The sequence below is a fragment of the Ursus americanus genome, chromosome 13 (assembly GCF_024610735.1).
Source record: "Ursus americanus isolate L20-20 chromosome 13, mUrsAme1.1.p, whole genome shotgun sequence".
Classification (NCBI taxonomy): Eukaryota; Metazoa; Chordata; class Mammalia; order Carnivora; family Ursidae; genus Ursus; species Ursus americanus.
Window position 1 is genome coordinate 62,346,367 of NC_142139.1, and position 23,789 is coordinate 62,370,155.

Sequence of the window (23,789 nt, forward strand, 5' to 3'; positions counted from 1 at the left end):
GGGCCAGCCAACCAGTGTACTTAGTAGGAGCTTCACAAATGCTACCTCCCTCTCCTCCTCCCCCAGAGAGGGGCAGGGCTGTGCAGTAGAGGTGAAATCCTGCTGGAATGTTCCCCCTGGGGTCCTGAATATGAGAAAGATCACATGTCCTCGGAGCTCACCTGTGAAGCTTCACTGGCAGGCCCTGGGAGATCTGGTCCCACTCTTTCATTTCTCATTTTTTTAAACGAGTAAACCAAGGCCAGGAAGGGGACGACTTGCCTAAGACCCCCTCCCTGGCCTGCCTGCCCCCCCTCCACCCCCAACTCCTCCACCCCAAAGCCTTAGCACCCTGTCTGCGGGCTGGGGAAAAAAAACCCTAGTCCAAGCGTCTGGAAAACCTCAGAGCGAAGGAGGGGACATGGGCACAGGCAGACTTGATTTTGGGGAATGGTGTGATCCTTCCACGTTCCTTGCCCCTAACCACGCTCTGTGTGTTCTTTCTTGTTCTCTCGGCAGGTATATCCGCACCATGTACCTGGGGATTCAGAGCCAGCGGCGGAAGGAACACCAGCGACGCTTCTACTGGGCTATGATGTACGAATATGCAGACGTCAACATGTTGCGCCTCCTTGAGACCTTCCTGGAGAGCGCCCCCCAACTGGTGCTACAGCTCTGCATAATGATCCAGAAGAACAGCGCTGAGACGCTGCCCTGTGAGTGTCCCCCCCACCCACAGGAGGCCGGGGAAATGACCTTCTTGTGGGCTGGGACAGGGCCCTGCTCTCCAGCTGGGGACCACCTGGTGACTGCCTCCTGCACACTCACTACCTGCACACCGTACGGGCATTGCCCATCCCAATCCCCGAGTCCCCGTGATGCCCATGCCACCATGTGATGTGAGCCAGCCCACACCAAGAGCGTGTGAGTGGTACAGACGTTCTTCATACCCCTGTGTGCAAGCCTGCTGCACCTGCTCATGATCACTCTGTTCCACGAACAGAGCAGAGCCAGGGGCTCAAATGTCCCTGGGAGCAGAAGAATGGAGTGCCCTGGCTCTCCCAATCTGGGGGAAATGGCCCCTTTTCTTTGGTGCTGGTCTGAGCCGAGGTGTTTGCACATCCATGGGATGGGGAGATGGCCTAGGGATGGCATGTGACAGAAGACTAAATCACGTTAGGCAACGCCAGCAGTTTTAGATATTTTTAAGCTGTAGTGCTCTTGCTTCAAACCCAAGTTTATGTAGCAAGCCCATTTTAAAACATGTTCAAACAGCTTTGTTCTAATTAGATAGGGGTAGGGGCCCCAGAACCAGGTGCACCCCACCCACTGGCCCCACCCCCTTCATGGCCCCAGATGGTCTCCAAGGAACCCCAGAAGTCCCCAGAGCCCATTCAGACAGTACTGACCTCTACAGCAGCGGAAGTCTCTAGGCGCCACCTGATTACCTGAGAAGCCCTTTTGAGGTTACACTTTGTGGGTCAAGGCAGAGTCTCACACCAGATCCCCGACAGTCAGACGGACCACAAGTGCCATGGTTGTGTCTCAGATTGTATTTCAGGGGGACTGGAGCTCCAGCATGGGAGAAGGCCTAGAATGAGGAGGGGCTGAAGATGGCATCATGCAGGGGACACTGGGAACATTTAGTCTGAGGAAGACTTGGGATGCCTGAATCACAACATTTGAAGGGATGTCAGGGGGAGGATGGTCATCCCAAAGGGATGGAGGGAGCTACAGAGAGAGTGTTATCTGTTCAACATGCAGCAAACATTTCAAACAGCAAGAGCCATCCAGTGATGGAAAGAACGTCTCATCAGGTAGTGAGTTTCCTGTCACTAGGAATGCTCAAGCAGAGATGCTGCTGAGGAGACTCAGCCCAGAGGTTCCTGACTCCAAAGGGCATGAGCTTGTATGATCTGGGGTAGCAAGACAGCTGCTGTCCATGCCCCACCTCTCCTGGCCAGTGGGGCCTCCTGGACCCATGGGTTCTCACCTCTGGATGCCACAGCTCCTCTAGGTGCTCCAGTGGACCCTCGGTGTCACATGTTCATGAACATCTGCAGAGTGCTCTCCAGTGCGCACCTGCTCCTTGACCCCAGCTTAACCCAGGTGGTCTGCCAAGGGCAGCCAAGCTCTGGCCTTAATGGAACAGCTTTGCCTCCTTACTTTTTCCAGACTGGCTGGCCCTTTGCAATCTGCATTCCCCTAGTCACTTATGCAGAAAGGGAGTTTCATCTTCAAAGGCCAGCCAAAGGTTCAGACCAGTGAACTTGATCGTGACATTTAGAGCCCAAGGACCTGGTCCTAAATTCAACTCTGCTGCCAACAGAGTCCCCCACCCTCTGGGAACTTGGCTCCCAGCTGAAGCCTCCTGCCCACCCCCAATCCAGGACAGCCCCAGCCAGAAGTGCCCCCAAGGGAAAGGAGTCTCTGTCCCACAGAATGCTGGCTGCTGTCCTGCCAACTCCTCACAGAAGCAAGGAGTGGGGGGATGTGGGGAACTTTGAGGAGCAGCGCCCACTGTTAGGAGGAGGTTTCTCCCAGCCCCTGGGATCAGCCTGGAGCCAGGGCCCAGCCTGAGTCTGCAGCACCAGGGACCTGTCCTGGAGAAGGGCTGGAAGGAGATAAATAGTTAGCTCCACTGGGGTATCCGGACACTAAACAAGAAGCCACACTGAGGATGGCAGGGCTGACAGTCCATCTGGTCTGTCCCTTCTTTTTTGGGTAGACTCCCATTCACATGTACAGACATACTGCCACTGACAACAGGAAGACTAGGGAATGTGGGGACCCAGTCTTCAGGGTGCCCGCGGAGCCAGGCCATCTGCTTGGGCAATGAACTGGTGTGACTGCCCACGCTGAGGCCCTGGGAGTCCCTGCTTCTCCAGACCTTGGAGAAAAGTGTGCAGCATTTGGAGAGTACCATTTGTTTTAGGACCAAGAGAATCACTCAGTGATTGATTCTGGAACAAAACCAGTGTCCCAGGATCTGACATGCATGTCCCTGGCAGTGGCTGAGGTGCCCAGGGTTGGGCACAGTGACCGTGCCTGCTTGCTAGAGCTGCCACACCTGCTGCCCTCAGATCCCCGGGCTGCAGCTGCCCCGCCCGGGGCAACAGGATTTAGGGGACAGATTGTGGTGGGGGCTGGGGAGGGCCCCTCTCGCTCCCATCTGAGTCTTCCTTTTTCCAACTCTGTTGCAGTCTGAGACCCCATCTAAACCATCCCTTGCTGTGTTAGTTTCAAATCTCCTTCCAACCCCACTGTATCTCCAGGGCAGCCAAGTTATCCTTCTTGAACTCTCAGCCACACCTTGGCACCCCCAAATAGATGGAGCAGGTGGCAGGGTGATGCAGGGGGTGAGCTCCTGATAAGACATTCATCACAGACCAAGATCCTGGTCACCACTTACACCCTGCTGTTATTTTAGACATTGCCCTTCCCCTTTGTAAGGCCTCCTTTTCTGCTTGGTATCATGGGGAGGATGGCGATAATACCTAAGAGCTAGGGGAGATGCAAGAATGTAATAATGCATGTGGGAGGGAGTTAAGATGGCGGAGGAGTAGGGGACCCCTTTTTTAGATGGTCCCCTGAGTCGAGTTGGATAGGTACCAGACCAGCCTGAACATCCACAGAATCAGCCTGAGATGCAGAAAGATACATCTGGATCTCTACAAATGAACATCTCCAGCGCTGAGTATTGAGGTACGAAGCGGGGAACCATGAAACCACGCACAGATATCGGAAGATAAATGGAAGAGGGAGGGAGCCACTGCATTTGGGCGCCGGGAAGTGGTAGCCACCTGCACAGGGGAGCAGGCGGACTTGTGGACCGGCACCCATGAGAGAGCAGACTGAGACCATGAGCCGGGGAACGTGCGCCTCCAGACTGAAACGGAGCTCCGGTGTGCTCACTGGAACCAGACTGAGACCGGGAGCTCCGGGAGCGCGCGGGGGCAGCTGGCGGCTGGCAGCTAGTGGTGTTAGAAACACAAAGGACAGAGACGTACCTGCCCTGGAAGTGAGGGCTGGGATGCCGGGTGTGGTGCACACATCCCGGGACGCTGCAGGGTTGAGCAGCACCAACAGAAACAGAGTTAAAGTGGCCAGAACATCAGTGGAGAATGGTCCGCGATCCCTCTGTTCTGAGACAGAGGCTGAGATCTGGCCACTGCTGCTCTGACTCTCAGAAGAGGGACAGCAAACTGCCAGGGAAAGCCGCCAGAGAACAAAAGCCTGGAAATACCGGCTCACAGTGTGCCCATCTCCATCCCCCCTCACAGGGGACAAGGAGACTCTACCCAAACAGGGTTGCCTGAGTATTGGCATGGCAGGCCCCTTCCCCAGAAGGCAGGCTGAAAAATCAAGAAGCCCACATCCCTAAGATCCCTATAAAACAAGGGTGCACAGCCTGGGTCCCGGTCAATAATTTGGCCTCTGGAAAACCCTGCAATCTCTCCTCATCAGAATGATGAGAAGGAGAAATCCCCCCCAGCAAAGAAAAGACAATGAGTCTGTGGCCTCTGCCACAGAACTAATGGATATGGATATAACCAAATTATCAGAAATGGAATTCAGAGTAACAATGGTCAAGATGATGTGTAGACTTGAAAAAAGTATTAACGAAAATGTTAATGAGAATATAGAATCTCTAAGGGCAGAAATGAGAGCGAATCTGGCAGAAATTAAAAATTCTATGAGTCAAATGCAGTCAAAACTAGAGGCTCTGATGGCCAGGTTGAATGAGGCAGAAGAACGTATCGGCAAATTGGAGGATGGGTTAGTAGAAGAGAAAGCTAAAATAGAATCTGGACTCAAAAAAATCCACACTCAGGAATGTAGGTTACGGGAGATTACTGACTCAATAAAACATTCCAATGTCAGAATCATCAGCATCCCCAAGGGGGTGGAGAAAAACAGAGGTCTAGAAGAGATATTTGAACGAATTGTAGCTGAAAACTTCCCTAATCTAGCAAAGGAAACAAACATTCGTGTTCAAGAGGCAGAGAGGACCCTTCCCAAGCTCAACCATGACAAACCTACACCATGTCACGTCATAGTGCATTTCGCAAATATTAGATCCAAGGATACAATATTGAAAGCGGCCAGGGCAAAGAAATTTCTCATGTACCAAGGCAAAGGTATCAGAATTACATCAGACCTGTCTACACAGACCTGGAATGAGAGAAGAGGGGGAGCATTTTTAAAGCTCTTTCGGAAAAAAACATGCAGCCAAGGATCCTTTATCCAGCAAGGCTGTCATTCAGAATTGATGGAGAAATAAAGACCTTCCAGAATCACCAGTCATTGACCAATTTTGTAACCATGAAACCAGCCCTACAGGAGATATTAAGGGGGGTTATATAAAAGTAAAAAGGCCCCAAGAGTGATACAGAACAGAAAGTCACAATCTATAGAAACAAAGACTTTACTGGCAACATGGCATCATTAATATCTCTCAATATTCAGTCTCAATGTAAATGGCCTAAATGCTCCCATATAACGCCACAGGGTTGCAGATTGGATAAAAAGACATGACCCATCCATTTGCTGTCTACAAGAGACTCATTTTGAACCTAAAGATACATTCAGACTGAAAGTAAAGGGATGGAATATCATCTTTCACACCAATGGACCTCAAAAGAAAGCTGGGGTAGTAATTCTCATATCAGACAGATTGGATTTTAAACTAAAGACTATAGTTACAGACCCAGAAGGGCACTATATTATTCTTAAAGGATGTATCCAACAAGTGGATATGACAATTATAAATATATATGCCCCCAACAGGGGAGCAGCAAGATACACAAGCCAACTCTTAACCACAATAAAGAGACATATAGATAAAAATACACTAATAGTAGGGGACCTCAACACTCCACTATCAGCAATAGACAGATCACCTAAGCAAGAAATCAGCAAAGAAACAAGAGCTTTGAATGCCATACTCAACGAGTTGGACCTCATATATAGAACACTACACCCCAGAACCAAAGAATACTCATTCTATTCTAATGCCCACGAAACATTCTCAAGAATAGACCATGTTCTGGGTCACAAAACAAGTCTCAACCGATACCAAAAGACTGAAATTATTCCCTGCATATTCTCAGACCACAACGCTTTGAAATTGGAACTCAACCACAAGGAAAAATTTGGAAGAAACTCAAACACTTGGAGACTAAGAACCATCCTGCTCAGGAATGACTCGATAAACCAGAAAATCAAAAATCAATTTAAACAATTTATGGAGACCAACGAGAATGAAAACACAACGGTCCAAAACCTATGGGATACTGCAAAGGCAGTCCTAAGGGGGAAATACATAGCCATCCAAGCCTCACTCAAAAGAATAGAAAAATATGGGGTGCCTGGGTAGCGCAGTCGTTAAGCGTCTGCCTTCGGCTCAGGGTGTGGTCCCGGCGTTCCAGGATCGAGTCCCACATTGGGCTCCTCCGCTGGGAGCCTGCTCCTTCCTCTCCCACTCCCCTGCTGTGTTCCCTCTCTCGCTGTCTGTCTCTCTGTCACATAAATAAATAAAATCTTTTAAAAAAAGAATAGAAAAATCTAAAATGCAGTTTTTATATTCTCACCTCAAGAAGCTGGAACAGCAACAGAGGGACAGGCCTAATCCACGCACAAGGAAGCAGTTGACCAAGATTAGAGCAGAAATCAATGAATTAGAAACCAGGAGTACAGTAGAGCAGATCAACAGAACTAGAAGCTGGTTCTTTGAGAGAATTAATAAAATTGATAGACCACTGGCAAGACTTATCCAAAAGAATAGAGAAAGGACCCAAATTAATAAAATTATGAATGAAAAAGGAGAGGTCACAACCAACACCAATGAAATTGGAAGGATTATTAGAAACTTTTATCAACAGCTTTATGCCAATAAATTAAGCAATCTGGAAGAGATGGAGGCCTTCCTGGAAACTTATAAACTACCAAGACTGAAACAGGAAGAAATTGATTTTTTAAACAGGCCAATTAATTATGACAACAACCTTCCAAAAAACAAAACTCCAGGCCCGGATGGGTTTCCTGGGGAATTCTACCAAACATTCAAAGAAGAAATAATACCTCTTCTCCTCAAGCTATTTCAAAAAATAGAAACAGAAGGAAAGCTACCAAACTCATTCTATGAGGCCAATATTACCTTGATCCCCAAACCAGGCAAAGACCCCATCAAAAAGGAGAATTATAGACCGATTTCCCTAATGAATATGGACACCAAAATCCTCAACAAGATCCTGGCTAATAGAATCCAACAGTACATTAAAAGGATTATCCATCATGACCAAGTGGGATTCATACCTGGGACGCAAGGGTGGTTCAACATTCGCAAATCTATCAGTGTCTTAGATTTTATCCAGAAAGAAAAATTAAAAAATCATATGATTCTCTCAATAGATGCAGAAAAAGCATTTGACAAAATACAGCATCCTTTCCTGATTAAAACCCTTCAGAGTGTAGGGATAGAGGGTACATTCCTCAATCTCATAAAAACCATCTATGAAAAGCCTACAGCAAATATCATTCTCAATGGGGAAAAGCTGGAAGCCTTTCCCTTAAGATCAGGAACACAACAAGGATGCCCGCTCTCGCTACTATTATTCAACATAGTACTAGAAGTCCTTGCAACAACAATCAGGCAACAAAAAGGGATAAAAGGTATCCAAATCGGCAAAGAAGAAGTCAAAATTTCTCTCTGCACAGATGACATGATACTCTATATGGAAAACCCAAAAGAATCCACTCCCAAACTATTAGAAGTTATAGAGCAGTTCAGTAATGTGGCGGGATACAAAATGCTCAGAAATCAGTGGCATTTCTATACACGAATAACGAGACTGAAGAAAGAGAAATTAGGGAATCCATCCCATTTACAGTAGCACCAAAAACCATACGTTACCTTGGAATTAACTTAACCAGAGACGTAAAGGACCTATATTCTAGAAACTATAAATCACTCTTGAAAGACATTGAGGAAGACACAAAAAGATGGAAAAATATTCCATGCTCATGGATCGGAAGAATTAACATAGTTAAAATGTCCATACTACCCAGAGCAATCTACACTTTCAATGCTATCCCGATCAAAATACTGATGACATTTTTCAAAGAACTGGAACAAATAGTCTTTAAATTTGTACGGAACCAGAAAAGGCCCTAAATCGCCAAGGAACTGTTGAAAAGGAAAAACAAAGCTGGGGGCATCACAATACTGGATTTCGAGCTGTACTACAAAGCTGTGATCACAAAGACAGCATGGTACTGGCACAAAAACAGACACATAGACCAATGGAACAAAATAGAGAACCCAGAAATGGACCCTCGGCTCTTTGGGCAACTAATCTTTGATAAAGCAGGAAAAAACAGCTGGTGGAAAAAAGAGAGTCTCTTCAATAAATGGTGCTGGGAGAATTGGACAGCTACATGCAAAAGAATGAAACTTGACCACTCTCTCACACCATGCACAAAGATAAACTCCAAATGGATGAAAGACCTCGATGTGAGACCGGAATCCATCAAAATTCTAGAGGAGAGCATAGGCAGCAACCTCTACGACATTGGCCAAAGCAACCTTTTTCATGACACATCTCTAAAGGCAAGAGAAACAAAAGATAAAATGAACTTGTCGGACTTCATCAAGATAAAAAGCTTCTGCACAGCCAAGGAAACAGTCAAAAAAACTAAGAGGCAGCCCACGGAATGGGAGAATATATTTGCACATGATGCTACAGATAAAAGACTGGTATCCAAGATCTACAAAGAACTTCTCAAACTCAATACGTGAGAAACAAATAAACAAATCATAAAATGGGCAGAAGATATGAACAGACACTTTTCCAATGATGACATACATATGGCTAACAGCCACATGAAAAAATGTTCAAAATCGTTAGCCATCAGGGAAATTCAAATCAAAACCACACTAAGATACCACCTTACGCCAGTTAGAATGGCAAAAATTGACAAGACAAGAAACAACAATTGCTGGAGAGGATGTGGAGAAAGGGGATCCCTCCCACATTGTTGGTGGGAATGCAAGTTGGTACAGCCACTCTGGAAAACAGTGTGGAGGTCCCTTAAAAAGTTAAAAATTGAGCTACCCTATGACCCAGCCATTGCACTACTGGGTATTTACCCCAAAGATACAGACGTAGTGAAGAGAAGGGCCGTATGCACCCCAATGTTCATAGCAGCATTGTCCCCAATAGCTAAATCGTGGAAGGAGCTGAGATGCCCTTCAACAGTGACTGGATTAAGAAGTTGTGGTCCATATATACAATGGAATATTACTCAGCTATCAGAAAGAACGAGTTCTCAACATTTGCTGCAACATGGACGGCAATGGAGGAGATAATGCTAAGTGAAATAAGTCAAGCAGAGAAAGACAATTATCATATGATTTCTCTCATCTATGGAACATAAGAACTAGGAAGATCGGTAGGGGAAGAAAGGGATAAAGAAAGGGGGGGTAATCAGAAGGGGGAATGAAGCATGAGGGACTCTGAGAAACAAACTGAGGGCTTCAGAGGGGAGGGGGTTGGGGGAATGGGATAGACTGGTGATGGGTAGTAAGGAGGGCATGTATTGCATGGTGCACTGGGTGTTATACGCAACTAATGAATCATCGAACTTTACATCAGAAACCAGGGATGTACTGTATGGTGACTAACATAATATAATAAGAAAAACATTTAAAAAAAATGTAATAATGCATGTGGCCACTTTGTAAACTGTCAAGCTCCAAGGGCACCTGGGGTATGTGTTTGTCATTTCCAGAGCCTGGAGGTGAGTGGTGTGGGTGAGATCCTAGGGAGATCTCACCACCACCTTTGACTCCATGGGTCATCCGTGCCGCAGCCTCCTTGCTGAGCCTGTCCTTTCTGTGATCTTTTCTCAGATTATAAACATAGAGAAGCAGAATGTGAAATCCCTGGAAACTCAAGGGGCAGCCAATGTTGCTCCCCAAGATCTCTCTTGACGTGGGAGCCCGGCGGGGCCGAGTCCCTGAAGGCCAAGTGCAGGGGCTGCTTGGGTGCGCTGCTGTAAGCGGGTCACCTGGGGGGAGAGCCGGAATAGCAAGGGTAGTGATACTGTGGGGCTTCCTCCTTGGGGAGGATCCCCCAGCTCGTCCTCCCACACACCGCTCTTTTAGAGCCAGCGGCTCACTCAGAGGTCGGGTAAGAATTTCCCCACATTTGTTTGGCAGGTGGAATAGGTGTTTCCCAAAATAGGCTTCCATGATTAAATGCATTTGGGAACTGCTGGGCTAAACAAAGGTCAGTGACAATCTTTGCTGTTGGACTGTCATTTCCCAAGACAATGATGGGGTCTGCAGTGTAGCTGGATTGATGGAAAGGAAGGAAACTCGCCGCCGTCACTGAGGACAAACTGCAGGGGGGCATGGCATTGCCCTCTTACTTAATTTCTAGAATGTCTGCTCATCACTGGACCGTTTTGTTTAGAAATAGATGCCTTCCTTCTCTTTTTCCCATAAAAGGCTGTATGAGATGTAGACACATTAAAGAAAATCAGTTTAAACATTAGAAATTGGGAGGAGGGGAAAAAAAGTCTGAAAACCTGGAAATATCGTGGTGATGTGGAGTCTTCCAGCCATGGGAATGCTTGGCACGTGGCAGCATAGAAAGATGGAGGTGATGCCCATCCTGCTTTTTGACAGCGGTTTGACCTTTGGGGAGTTACTGAGCCATTCTGTTCCTCAGTTTTCCTTTCTTTGAAATGGGGATAATATTAGTACCTACCACAGGGGTTGTTATGAGCATTTGATGACATGACCAATGACCAATGTCATTGGCCACATCTGGCCATTTTGTTGTTAGGAGTGGAGTTTTATTATAGATACACTTTCTGAATTGGACTACAAGCTGTGCTGGTGGGATCCATGGCTAATTGGCCTTGCTTTGGTGGGCTTTGGTAACACCTGTTCACTTATACTGTTAATACGAGTAGATGTTTAGGATGCCGCTGCCACTATCACTTTAATAGGTGAGTTTTCCATTGATCTTTCCCCATGCCAACCTCTCCCAACCTTTCCCATCCTCACCTTGCGGTCCTCACGTATCACTGCGCTAATGGTATGGTATTCAGCCTGCAAGACAGATTGTATCCAATTTCCCTCTAAGACCAAACACAAGGGAAAATACGGTAATAATCAACAACCATACAAATATTATGTCAGAGTCATTTGAGCATTTCAGCAAGGTCTTCCTTAAATCTGATGTCTTGAAAGTTTGAACAAAGATAAAAATAAAGACATAAAGGGAGCCAATTATGCTGACATGCCATTTACACTGGTGGTGATGCTGGTAGTGTCTGCTGAAACTTGGCCAGTGTTGTAGGCAGTGATGGGGTTTGCACAGCAGTCGGCATGGCAGGAAAAGTGAGACCGAATGTCACTTCCACCTCCACTGCTTACTGACTTTATGGCACGAGGCAAGTTCATTTCCTAACTAGGCTTCTGGATCTGTACAGTGTGAATAGTAAGTACTTTGGGGATTGTTGTGAAGGTCTAATGAGCTACACATACAGTCCTACAGCAGCTTGCTCGGTATATGCTGGGTACTTGATACCATCTGCCATTCAACAAAGATGCATTCATTTGGGCGCCGTACTATGTGTGGAGGGGTGACAGGGAACACAACAGATGTGGTCCCTGCCCTCATGAGTCTCCCATTTTTCTGAGCAAACAGAACAAAATCAATGAGACCGATGACACAGGTTAAGTGCTTTGAAGCAAACACAGATAAGGTGCTGAGGGGTGGAGAGAGCCCCCCTGGGACAGGTGTGTCAGAGAATACCTCTCCAGAGAGCTGACATTTAGGCTAAATATAAACAAAGAAAAGAAGCCAACTGTGGGAAGAGCAGGAATAGCCTTCCAGGCAATGGGAACAGCATATGCAAAGGTCCTGAGGTAGGAAAAGCCTGGCTTGTTCCAGAAAGTGAAAGGACCCAGCATAGCTGAGGTTGGTGGTGGGGGTGGGGGAGGAAAGAGATGTCAGGGGGAGGATGGGGAGGAAGTCAGGGGCCTGATCAGGCAGGGTCCGTGGGGCCCTGCAAGGAGCTTAAGTTGATGCTAAGTGCGGTGAGAAGAGTTATATAGGACAGCTCTAGGATCAGACCTGCATTTCAAGAAGATCCCCTTTCCCGCTGTTCAGGGAAGAGAGCAAGAGCTGAGCCAAGAGATCCAGGGATGAAATTATGGGGCAGAGAGCGTTTGGGAAATGATTCCAAGTGCACGAATTTGGGGGCCATTCTGGAGAGTGAGCCAATAAGACTTGGTAAAGCTGGTGTCAGCGTGATAGAAGGGAGAGGTAGTAGTTTCTAACTGGGTGTGTTGAGATGGAAGAGACTCTGTGGGGGAAGAGATTTGGGGGACTGGATGGAGAATCAGCAGCTCTATCGCTTTTCCTTCTGAGTTTTTCTGATGTTTCCACATGAACATTGGCAGGGATTGGGGGGATGGGCTTACACCCACATAGCCCCCGAGTCTGCCTTTTTTAGTTAGGCCCAAATGGAGGAGTTAACCTATATGTAGGGCTCTGATGACCACTTTCCCCTGGCATCACACCATCCCCATTTGTCAGGCACCTGCCATGGGCCAGGCGCTATGTTGGGAATGCGCTTTCGAAGACATCTGCCCTTCAGGAGTTTGTGTCTGGTGCAGCACATTTTAAATTCTGTGATAGCTGCACGCACAGAGGAGGGATATATAACTGTTTCCAGGGGCATGACAGAGGAGGTAGCATTTGATCTGAGTCTTAATGGAGGAATAGGAGCTTGCCTGAAAGAGATGTTTGGGTGGCTGTTGTGGACAGGGAACTGTAAGCGCCAAGAGATGGGGAGGCCTGGGAGAGGGAAGAGCAGACAGGAAGTGAGTGGTCATGGGCACCGAGAGTGGAGGGTGTATTGTGGCGAGTGTGGGGGGTGGTGGTGGTGATGAGGATGATGCTCCCAATACTAGTTAAGACTTTTGGGGAGCTCTGTGTGCCAGAGACTAGTTTAAGAGCTTTACATGGATTAACCCATTAAGGTCCCATGGCAGCCCTATGAGTAGATCCTTTTTATTATTCCCATTTTATAGATGATGAAACTGAGGTCCAAAGACTTTAAGTAACAGCATGAGGCAGCCAGCAGGCTTGTAGCTGACACAGCCGGATCTTTATCTAGGTAGCTGGGCTCCAATGCCTGTGTCCTTAGCAGGGATGGCTGTGTCTGAGTCTTGAAGAGACAGACTCAGGTGGGTTCTGTGGGAAGTGGTTACTGATGCAGGGAGGGAGCGGAGGTTGATATGCACTGTGGACCCGTCTGCTCCAGCGTGTGTGTGTATGTGTGCATGTGTGTTTATGTACCTTAGATGTAATTATACTGACTGGGTCAGAAGATAATGCTTCTGCTTCTTGCCACTGAAATCTCTGCCCAGGGCTTGGCTTTTTGAAAATGTTAGTCTTAGTTTTCCAGAGCATTTTGTGCAAGCCACCTCTGCTAAGCACCCAGGGGGAAGCCTTGCTGTCTTACTATGGAGCTAAGCTCGGCTGATCGAGGAGTGAGGGAATGGACCCAAGACCCGGGACCCTCCCAGCTCCCCTAAACGCCTAGTGATAAAGACACACAGCCCTTTAACTGGCCTTTCCTTGGGGTTAGTTTCTATTCTAACCCTGGAGACCAAGAGAGCTTGGCCAGACACAAGTGGGTGGCTTACCCAGTTAGTGAGAGATTTGGTATTAAAACCCAGTGATCCCCATTTCCATATGGTGCAAGTTCCTTTTGTCTTCTTAGGTCCCTCTGGGAACCCTCAGAAAACCCCAGGCATCCCCAGATACCCTCTGAGCTATGTGTGTCCCCCTCAACCCTCTAATTCAGATAGGGGGAAAGACTGGAAATCCCAGGATGGGACCAGAAGCTCCAGACAACCACAAGAGCTGGGGCTGGAACTTGAAGGTAGAGCCACCTCTGAGCACAGAACCAGTCCCACTCAGGGAGCACCCACAGGGGATGCAATTCTCCCTTCAGAGAGGATCAAAAGCAGATCCAACTTGTTCTCACAGGTGACACTCCACCATGCAAAACTTTACAGGTGCCCCAGAAGCCCTGTGAGTGGCGGTCAGGCAGGGGCTCTGCATGAAGGCACCTCTGGTGCCAAAACACTTGAATCTCATGACTTCAGTGTCCAAAGGGATTTAGAGCAATGGGATCTTTCGAACTGAAGAGGGTGACTAGGCCGTCTAACCCACCCTCCTTGTTTAACATACGGGAAGCTGAAGCACAGAGAGGTAAGTAAGTTGCCCAAGGTCACACAGCAAGGAAGACTCTCAGAAGAGGCTCCTCTTCCCTGCCACCCTGGGCCTGCGATTGAGATGGTAGCATGGCATCTACAAGATGGAGTTCAAATACCAAGCCTCGCCCAGGTAGTTCTTCCTACCACCCACCTCCCATCAATACCACCATATCCAGCACCAAAGTTATATAAAAATCAGCAGCTTATACTAAGATGAGGAAGCATGAGAAAGTATTAAACCCTGCCTTCAGACACTAGTGTTCTTTTAATCTTAAGAACAAAATGCAATTGATCTATTGCACCAAACAACATCAGATAATGAATCACCTCATCCAGAATCACAGGGAGCCTCTGTGCCCCACCCCCAGCCCTTACTAGTGCATGGAGCCCTTCTCTCAAGCTCACTCCCCTGCTGAGCTGGAGTCGCCCATCTCCAAGAGCTGATCCAGGGTTTCAGACCAAGTCGGTACAGAGGTCTTCTAGCCTTTGATGTCAATTTCCAGGTTGCTTATCACTTGTCTGTGGCTTCACCGGGAGCAGATAAAGAAAAGAAAAGAGGTGCAATCCTCTGTTCCCTCCCTTCTCCTGGCTGTCCTGTATCTTCTTCACCTATAACTGAAAAGAAGAGACGTACACGGGCATAACTGCCTTCTCAGGCCAGAACACAAAAATTGACCTCTCCTGTTTCCCCCACGGTGGTGGGAGTAGTGGGTGCTTTCCCCCTCTTTCCAGCTCTGTTTCCTGTGCTCCTTCTGAGGAGACACCCTCCTTCTCCCCCATGCAATACCTACTTGGTGTCTGACCAGCCAACTCCAGCGTACAGTCCTGCTTCAGCTACCAATGGCTCCTTGTTCAACAGCTCTTATGGACTCTGGGAAACAAACCTAGGGCTTCAGAGGGAAGGGGAGTGGGGGATTGGGATAGGCTGGTGATGGGTATTAAGGAGGGCACATATTGCATGGTGCACTGGGTGTTATACGCAAGTAATGAATCATGGAACTTTACATCAAAAACTTGGGATGTACTGTATGGTGACTAACACAACATAATAAAAAATTATTATTAGAAAAATAATAAAACTGTATACTTTTAAACAGAATTTGCAAGAATTTTAAGCAGAGACCTCCACTCTTCCAGTGCACGTTCCAGCTTGAATCTGCATATGGTTCCGAGGCCCTGGCTGAGATGGCCCCTAACAACTGGCAAGAGAAAAAGAGAGGCAGAGTTCTTTTCTCTTTCTTTAATCGTAGCAATTTTTTTAATTCTCTTTTTTTAATCACAGTATAAGTGAAATCCAGCCTCTTAACAAACTTAAATTTTTACGAGCAAAAGAAAACATAGTATGTACATATGAAGGAGACTTCTTAAAGCAGGAGGACAAATATGAGAAAGGCAAACGAAATCGATTTCATTGTAGTTACCACCAATGGAACAGCAATTGGCCACCTGGAAACATTTGTGCATGAGTTGCTGAAACACAGAGGGCCATCCAGGCAAGTCTTCCTGAGCTCACACGGGCTGTCCAGTACCACTTTGTGGGGGAAGGCTCTGAGGGATGCAAATTCAGAAGCCTGAGCAGTAACTGTAATTGGGCGGCTGATTCACTTACTCAGTAACCATTTATTAAGCACTTACAATGTGCTGAGCACGGTTCTAGGAGCCGGGGGCAGACATAGCCATAAACAAAACAGAAAGTCCTGTCCTCACGGAGCTTACATTTCTTGCAGAGACAGGCAAACAATGAACAAAACAAATATCTTATTTTCTATATTAGCAAATGAGAGGCACTCAGAAGAGCAATGAAATCTGGGAAGAGAGACGGGAGGGGAGCAGAGCTGTGGGCAGTTTTCAGTACGGCGGCTGGGAAAGGTTCCCTGGACAAGGTGACCTCTGAGCAAAGAAGTGAGGATGGGAGGGAGCCAGCCATGCAGATTTTGGAAGCAAGTGTGCCAGGAAGAGAGGACAGCCAAGGGCAAGGCCTTGAGCTAAGAGAGTGCCTCCGGTGTCTGAGGGGTGGCATGGAGGCTGAGATGGTCTCTCAGCTGCTTCTGTAGCTTAGCCTGGCCTAGAGGTCTTGCCAGCAGAGCTGCCGCTTGCTTATTTACTTGTTTGTTTGTTTGTTTAAATAGCTTTATTGAGATACAACTTACATACCATTCAATTCATCCACTTGAAGTGTACAAGTCACTGGCTTTAGTATATTCGCAGAGTTGTTACAGTTCATCTGAGAACATTTCCATTGCCACGTAAAGACACTTCACCCCTCGCAGAGCTGCTCTCCTGTGAGCAACTTCCCTGCAGAGGACAAAGGCTGGCAGAAGGAGCACTGGGTGGGTAGCCTGTGACTCTAAGGAAGAGAAAAGGGGGAAAATCTCAGTGAAATTGGGGCAGTAGAGATCTTTAATTAGCCTTGACATTCACATTAGAGACGATCACGGGAACTTGGAGCTCCAGGAAAGACTGCAGTGAAATGATCTTCATAAGATCTTTTCTATTCCTTAAGATTCCCAAGGAAGGAAAGCCTGCACGTTTCACAAACAGTGCTTTCCCATGTCTCACATGTCTCACCACTGGGGAGGGGAGCAGAATGGCAGAGACCCCGAGAAGGAAACCCCGGGGGGTGACCCCCCCCTTGGCTGTTCCACGTCCTGCGTGGTTGTGGGTGAATCACCCTCTCTGAGCCTCAACTTGTTCATCTGTAAAATTTACCCCCAGGGCCCCATTCGATTTGGGACCCAGCTGGAGGTGTGAGGCTGGTCAGGACATCAAGAGGAGTTGTAGAGTGTGGCATTCACTCTAGGACCAACCTGAGGTAAGGATGGGTCCAAAGCTGACCAGAGAAGAGCTGAGTCCTCAATGAATTCTAGGCCTTCTTGTGCGTTGAGGCCCCACGCACCCCAGGCTGCCAGACCCTGGAGCTCAGGAGCCTGCCGGCTGGAAAATTTGCCTCCCCGTGACAAAAGCGGGGGCCCCCGCATTCCCTTTACCCTTCAGCCTTCACCAGTGACAGCCCAGAGCTTTGAGTCCTTTTCTGCTTGTCTTCATGGTGGTCTCCTGAGACCATCACCTGGAAGAAAAGTTGCTGTATCCTGTTTTGCATTGTAGAAAGCTCCTAGTGTGGAACTCCTATGCCTGGCTTCACACACTTGCTCTTCAGCCTCTCCAACAAGGCCTTAACCTCTTTGAGCCTTGGGTCTCTCATTTGTAAAGCAGAGCTAATAACTCCTGCCTCAGAGGGGTTTTATCAGGAGTGAGATGCATTTGTTCTCGACACACAGGAGGCCCTCCGACAATGGCAGCTAGTACTTCTATCGCCAGCCATGGAAGGCGCACACTGCTGTCAACCTCAGCAAGGCTCTGATTGGACGCCATTTTCCCTGGAAGACTTTTCTTGTTCAGGGCCACTGACTGCTGAGAAGTTGAGCTCAGGGGCCAGGACCACTCCCAAGAAAGCCCCACACAGGCACACAGCAACCTCACCTGCTGGGCAGTCTGCTTCCCTGCTCACCTGAGCTGCTGTGGGGCTGAACCCTGGTGTGGAACTGAACAATGTCTGAGAACCACCTGTGCCCCAAGCTTCTGTCACAGCCCAGTCCGGAAGCAGGACCAGGACCGTTGAGCGGTGAGCAGAGGCAGTGAGGCCAGAATGCCCACAGTCCAGTTCTAGTTAATCAAAGTCGGTCATCTTCAGGGCCTCGGTGGCCCCAGGTAAAGGAACACAAGACCATTTTGGCTGGCAGAATTTCTAGGGCTTTGACAACCATATCATATCTCACACCAGGGAAGACAGGATCCACTCTGACTCCCAGCCTTTTAAGAAGATTTTATCGGCTTGGGGTCCCTGGGTGGCACAGTCAGTTGAGCTTCTGACTCTTGGTTTCAGCTCAGGTCATGATCTCAGGGTTGTGAGATCGAGCCCTGCGTTGAGCTCCATGCTCAGTGGGGAGTCTGCTTGAGATTCTCTCTCCCTCTCCTTCTGCCCCTCCCGCTTGTGTTCTCTCTCTCTAAAATAAATAAATAAATCTTAAAAAAAAAGATTTTATCGGTTTCTAAATGACTATAACTTTCCAAGTCCCCTCCTACACAAAGCCCGCAGGCCCCACACCGTCACATTTCTGAAGGGGCAGGGGACAGTACGAGGAGGCTGCAGTGAACTTTGCCTTTGCCTCGAGAGGTCTGAGCTCATCCTATACTGTCCCAAACAGGCCAGAAACAAGACCCTAGACATCCTATGGCAAAACTAAAAAACTCGAAGTCTAGATTTTATCAACCCAAAACAGAGGAAAAGCAATGCCAAGAAGCTGAGCAGAGCAATCTCTCAAAGCCATTCCCATGTCAAGTTGAAGCTTTCTGCTCCCTCTAACTTGATTGCTAATTCATTTCAATATCAGTAATATTAAAACTTAAGAAGAGCTAATGCATGTGAGGCATTTTAGAATTTCGAGAGCACTTAGACATTTGTCCTGAGGCTCAGGATTGTTGACATGACCATCATGAACGCACATCTTTGGTACTATGGAATACTCGATGTGTATTCAATATGTATACATACACTATGTATATTTGTTCTCTCTATATAGATATATGGGTATACACACACTATATAGAGATATATGAATAGGTTGTATAGTATGTATATATATCAAAGATGTGCCTGAGTTTTATACTTATAATTCATTAAATACTCCAAATCCACATTTTTATCCATGGTTCACAATAAAATAAGGCCAGAGGTGTTTGTACCAAAGCCCATGTCCTTTCCAGGGCATCTCATGACCTGGGTTAAAATGCACTCACTCTGGGAGCATCAGGGCATTGAGCCTGGTTGGCCATTTGCTCCTCAAGGAGAAGGGATTTACTGGAACTTTCCAGTGACAGCAGATGGCCTTCTTCACTGTGTGCTCCAGGCCAGCCAGGATCCAGGCGTCTGAGTCCTGCCCCACGCCAGCTGAGTGGCTGACATTTGTTCTAGAATCTCTAAAGTTTGTCTTTCTCCAGCTGGCTGTGAAGATTGTATTTCGATAGTGCTGACAGCATCTTAGAAAGAAGAGACAAGCGAAAAGAGGGCTGGCTTTAGCTTTCCTCTGCTGGGTCCTTTAAATATCAGTGCTTGACCTTGAGGCTCCTCGTAGGGAGCGCTGCTACCTTCCTGTTATCCACCATGTTCCCAGAGTGGCTGTGAGCCCCTGGTGTGTGCTGCTCAGAAAAGACTCATTCTACAGATATCAGACCCAAGAGATGCTGTTCTCACATCCTCTCCCAACATCACACTGTGTCTACACCCCATGGGCCACTTCCAGGATAGTCACTTCTCAGGAGGAACTCTTTAGAAAGCTTCAATCTCCAGCTATTAGACACACCCAGGTTCCTAGTCTGGTTTTTGACTTACTGAGGACATTGAGGAAATAGGAATACCCCATCACAAGGCTAAGACTTAACCTCATCAGTACTAGATCTGGGACCAAATAATTCTTTGCTGTGTGTTGGGGGGCTGTCCTGTGCATTAAAAAAGGTTTAGCAGCTCCTCTGACCCCTGCCCACTAAAAACCAGTACCACTAATACCGGGTGTTGTGACATTGCCAAATATCCCCAGTGGGGGTGGGGGAAAAACCACTCCTGTTGAGGACCTTTGCCCTGCTGTTAAATGGATGATGATGGGTGTTGTGGGCTGAATCTTGCCCCCTCTGGATTAGTTGGTTTGCATGGGAAAGGCACCCTGTTTCTTGCTCTTCCTAGGAGGGTCCGCAGGGTGCCAGAGATCAAAGCAGGAGAATAAAAAGACATGCTTGATGCAATAACCTCAGGCAAATCCTCTTACCTCCTTGAGCCTTGGTTTCCTCGTCTGTAAAATGGGTCACCAATAGACATTTCATGGGATTATTTCAGAATTAAATGAAGTAACACAAGCAAAGTATGTGGCATAATGCCTGATACATGGGAAACGCTCAATTGAATGTTAGTTCCTCTTTATTTCTCTCTTCTACCCTCGAGGATTTCTTCCTGAGGGACAATGGCATACATGTTGGCTCCCAGGGAATTCCCCTGTCCCACATTCAGGGCTAGAGGTGGGCAGTTGTAATTGCAGCTGGGGTCACCGGCCTCTTTCCCTACGGGCCCACTTAGGAATCAGAGGAGAGCTATGGGCTCTTTTATGAGAAAAATACCCACGCAACGTTTTTGTTGTTGTTGTTGTTGTTTTTTACCCACACAATTTTGTACATAGTTTCAGAAGGATCAGACCAAATCCCTGCTTTTGGAACATATGCACTTTAAAAAAGAGAGAGAAAGAAGGAACAAGTAAGAGAGTAAGAGATAAAGTCTATCAAGGTGGTGGGGGAAAGGCTAAGGTAGAAAACAAAGCATGGAAAGTGGGAAGAGACACGGGGCGGGGGGGGCATGCAGTTTTCAGTGTGGCGGTCAGGGACAGCCCCACAGGGAAACTAGTCTCTGTCTCGGGCTTGGTGAGGCACTTCACTTGGACAAGTGGGGGAAGGACATTTCAGGCAGAGGAAGAGCAAGTGCCTATGCCCTGAGTTGGGAGGGAGCCGGGAGCACATCTAGGGCTGAGGGAGTGAGGAGCCAGAGGCAAGTGACCACCACCAGCACCCCCCACCCCTGGCAAGGGGCTGGGTCACGTAGGGCCTTGCACAAAAGCCTGACTCCCTGGAAGGAGCTCAGATCTGTACCCACTGGGGAAGGGTGTTGCTGAAGGGCAGGAGCAGGGAATTGACGAATTACACTTCTTGCTCCCCGGCAGTATCCTGGGAGACCCTGAAGGCCCTTGAAAGGACCCACCAAGGTGTTAACCCAGGACAAGATGGCACATCAGTCAGGAAAGGCTGGCCATGCCACGATGTGGAATACCCAAACAATTCTGGTGCCTTGAAACTTCAACTCGTTTCCTTCTCATTGCATGTCTGTCACAGGTGGAGCAGTGTATTCTTGGAGCATGGAAGAGTGTGGCCTTCTGCCTGCAAGTGACACACGTATTTCTGCTCGTGTGTCCGTGGTCAGAACCAGCCACAGACCACACCTGAGTTCAATGGGGCAGGAATGCACGTCACCCCACAGAAAAGGCGTGGAAAATCCGTGACCACGGGCAGCCTACCCTGCCTGGGAGGCCATGCAGAGGGTCATGCTGTAGCTTAGTCACTTTGACTGGATTGTGAATAGACTGGGAAATGTGAGCATTTCCAAGGACAAGGGCAGACACAGGGGAATGAGTTAGGAGGCTGTTCCAACAGCCCAGGCAAGGGAGATGGACGAGAACTATGTCTCTGCACATACCAGGATGCTCAGGGCCTTCCAGGGGTGGGTCCTCAGGTGAGCAGGCCCACAAGTTTGACTTTGTCAGTGCTCACAGAGATGATCAGAGGGCTGCCACACAGTAACCAAACTGATAAGAAATTGATGTATAAATCTGAATACTAAGTTATTAATCTGTGGGTATGGGTGAGGAGACATACCTTCCCTGGTGTTCACAAAAGTCCTCTTAGTTCGGGAGTTAGGCAGGCCTGCATTCAAATCCTCATTCTGTGATATCTTAACTACTTGATATGGAAAAGTTCCTTAGCCTGCAAGCCTTAGTCTCCCCATCTTCAAATCAGCCCACCACTTCAGATACATTTGCAGGGCAGAATAACTGAATTACTGTGTGTCACATGCGTAGCCTAGAGTCTGGGTCACGGCAGCTGTTCAGGAGAGGGGAGAGACCATTATTACTGAAATCTTTATTAACAATTAGCAGATGATGATCAGCCTGGATACAGAGCCAATAAAGAGGTATTTCCTATAAACCACAGGAAGATGATGTTCACACAGATTACCTGTGTAGTGGCCAAATTTTGTCCCTCTTGGCCCATCTCCCTGATGTTATAGAGCTTTTTCTTCCAGGTATGGTACGGTTTCTCAGACGTCAGCTTTCCCAAGACCTTCGAGTCTTCCTGTCCTGTGTTTTCATCAGACCATTTCAATTGCCTTTGGGTTTTTCCACATTAACTCAGCCACACACATTTGTCGGTCCCGAGGGTGCCATCCGCAGATGGTGGATACGATCTTCCTTTGGACCCACACTAAGGGTCAGCCTGGAAATATCAAGGGTGTCTTAAGATTACCCCATGTGGTAACCTCATGTGGGGATCACACCCTCTCCAAACACAGAAATGTGACCAAAATGAGGATGACAATGCTTGCAAAAGACTGAGGCTCAAAGACTGTCATACATTCAATTATTTACTGTGAGCATATTGTTAGTGAAAGTTTAAAAAGGGGATTGGTCTCTTTGTTGCTTTCACATCAAACTTATTAAGTATAACTCTGACCGATAGCCAGTAGTGGATTGGTTTGCCTGGAAGTATGGTTTTGGAATATGGAGGACAGCCTTATGCGGCCCGTCTAATTTGCAATGAGGCCCACTAAATTTTTCACAAGAATAATAGATTCTGACAAGTGGTGTGCTTGTAATGCTTAACAACCAGCTCTTAGCAGAACTGGGGGAACCCTGATTTGTTGTAGTAGAAATTTCTATAGTGTAAATATTCCCACCACGCCTATTTCAAGCCTCTAACGTGACATTGGCCAGCCCACAAAATTCCTGCAAATTTCACAATTGGATCTCACAAGCCAGGAAGAGTTGGCTCAAGCACACTGATTGTGGCTGAGGGGTGAGATAATCCCAGGTTCCATTGTTAGCTCTCTTACTTACTACCTATGTAACTTCGGCCAAGTTACTCAACGTCTTTGAGCCTGGCTCAGGTGGCATCAGCGATGCTGGTTTCCTCCCCCTGGTTGCCCAAATGGGAAGGTAACTTTGTATCAGTGCTCCCTTGCTGTGTCTCCTGGATGGAGGTGAGGACAGGAGACAGGCAGGAATGTTTTGACAACTGTGCACACAGCTGCTTTATCTTTTTTCCAGGAGCATTTCCAAGAAGAGACTGAGCTTTTTTAAAAATGTTGGAAGATAGGGGAAGATGGATGGGTGGAAAGTGAAGAACCAACAATCTGCAAGGAACTCAGTGTGGGGAAAATACACAAGGGGGATTTGAGGAGTAGATGGTTGAGTTCCCATAATATTAGTTTCAGAGAAGAGGTGAGAGTCAAAAGAGGGAGATGTTGACCTTGATGTGCAGGTAGACAAATAGCCAGTTGAGCATGTTTCTTGGCTTGGGGAATCTCTAGGGGTATCACACCATACAAATTAGATGAGTATGTAATGTCAGAACATGGCTGCGGCCACACTGAAGTCTCTTAACCTCAGGTTTGGCTTACTTACCTGTAAAATGGGGATAGCAGCCCAGCAAAGAAAGGATGGCATAACTAGGGCAATAGCTAACAATCAGGTGTGAGGAAGGACAGAGTGGATTCGAATGCCAAATGTCACACAGTGTCGGGAGAGACAAGTCATCTGCATGGTGCAGGAATTAGTTGAGGACTTCAAAGAGAGCTCTCCATTGGGGCTGGGAGAGTCAGGAGTAAAGGGGAGGCGTGGGAGTTAGGGGAGCA

The 23,789-nt window shown here is 47.6% G+C and overlaps 1 protein-coding gene across 1 annotated transcript in view; it reads left to right on the top strand.

The window, feature by feature from the left end:
- The first annotated feature begins 511 nt into the window (after positions 1-511).
- LOC123793550 (XK-related protein 6) overlaps positions 512-23,789 on the top strand; it is a 32,452-nt gene continuing 9,174 nt past the window's right edge. The window contains exon 1 of the mRNA XM_045799389.2: positions 512-695. Within this exon, the coding sequence (XP_045655345.2) occupies positions 512-695 (184 nt within the window). The remainder of the gene's footprint in view (positions 696-23,789) is intronic.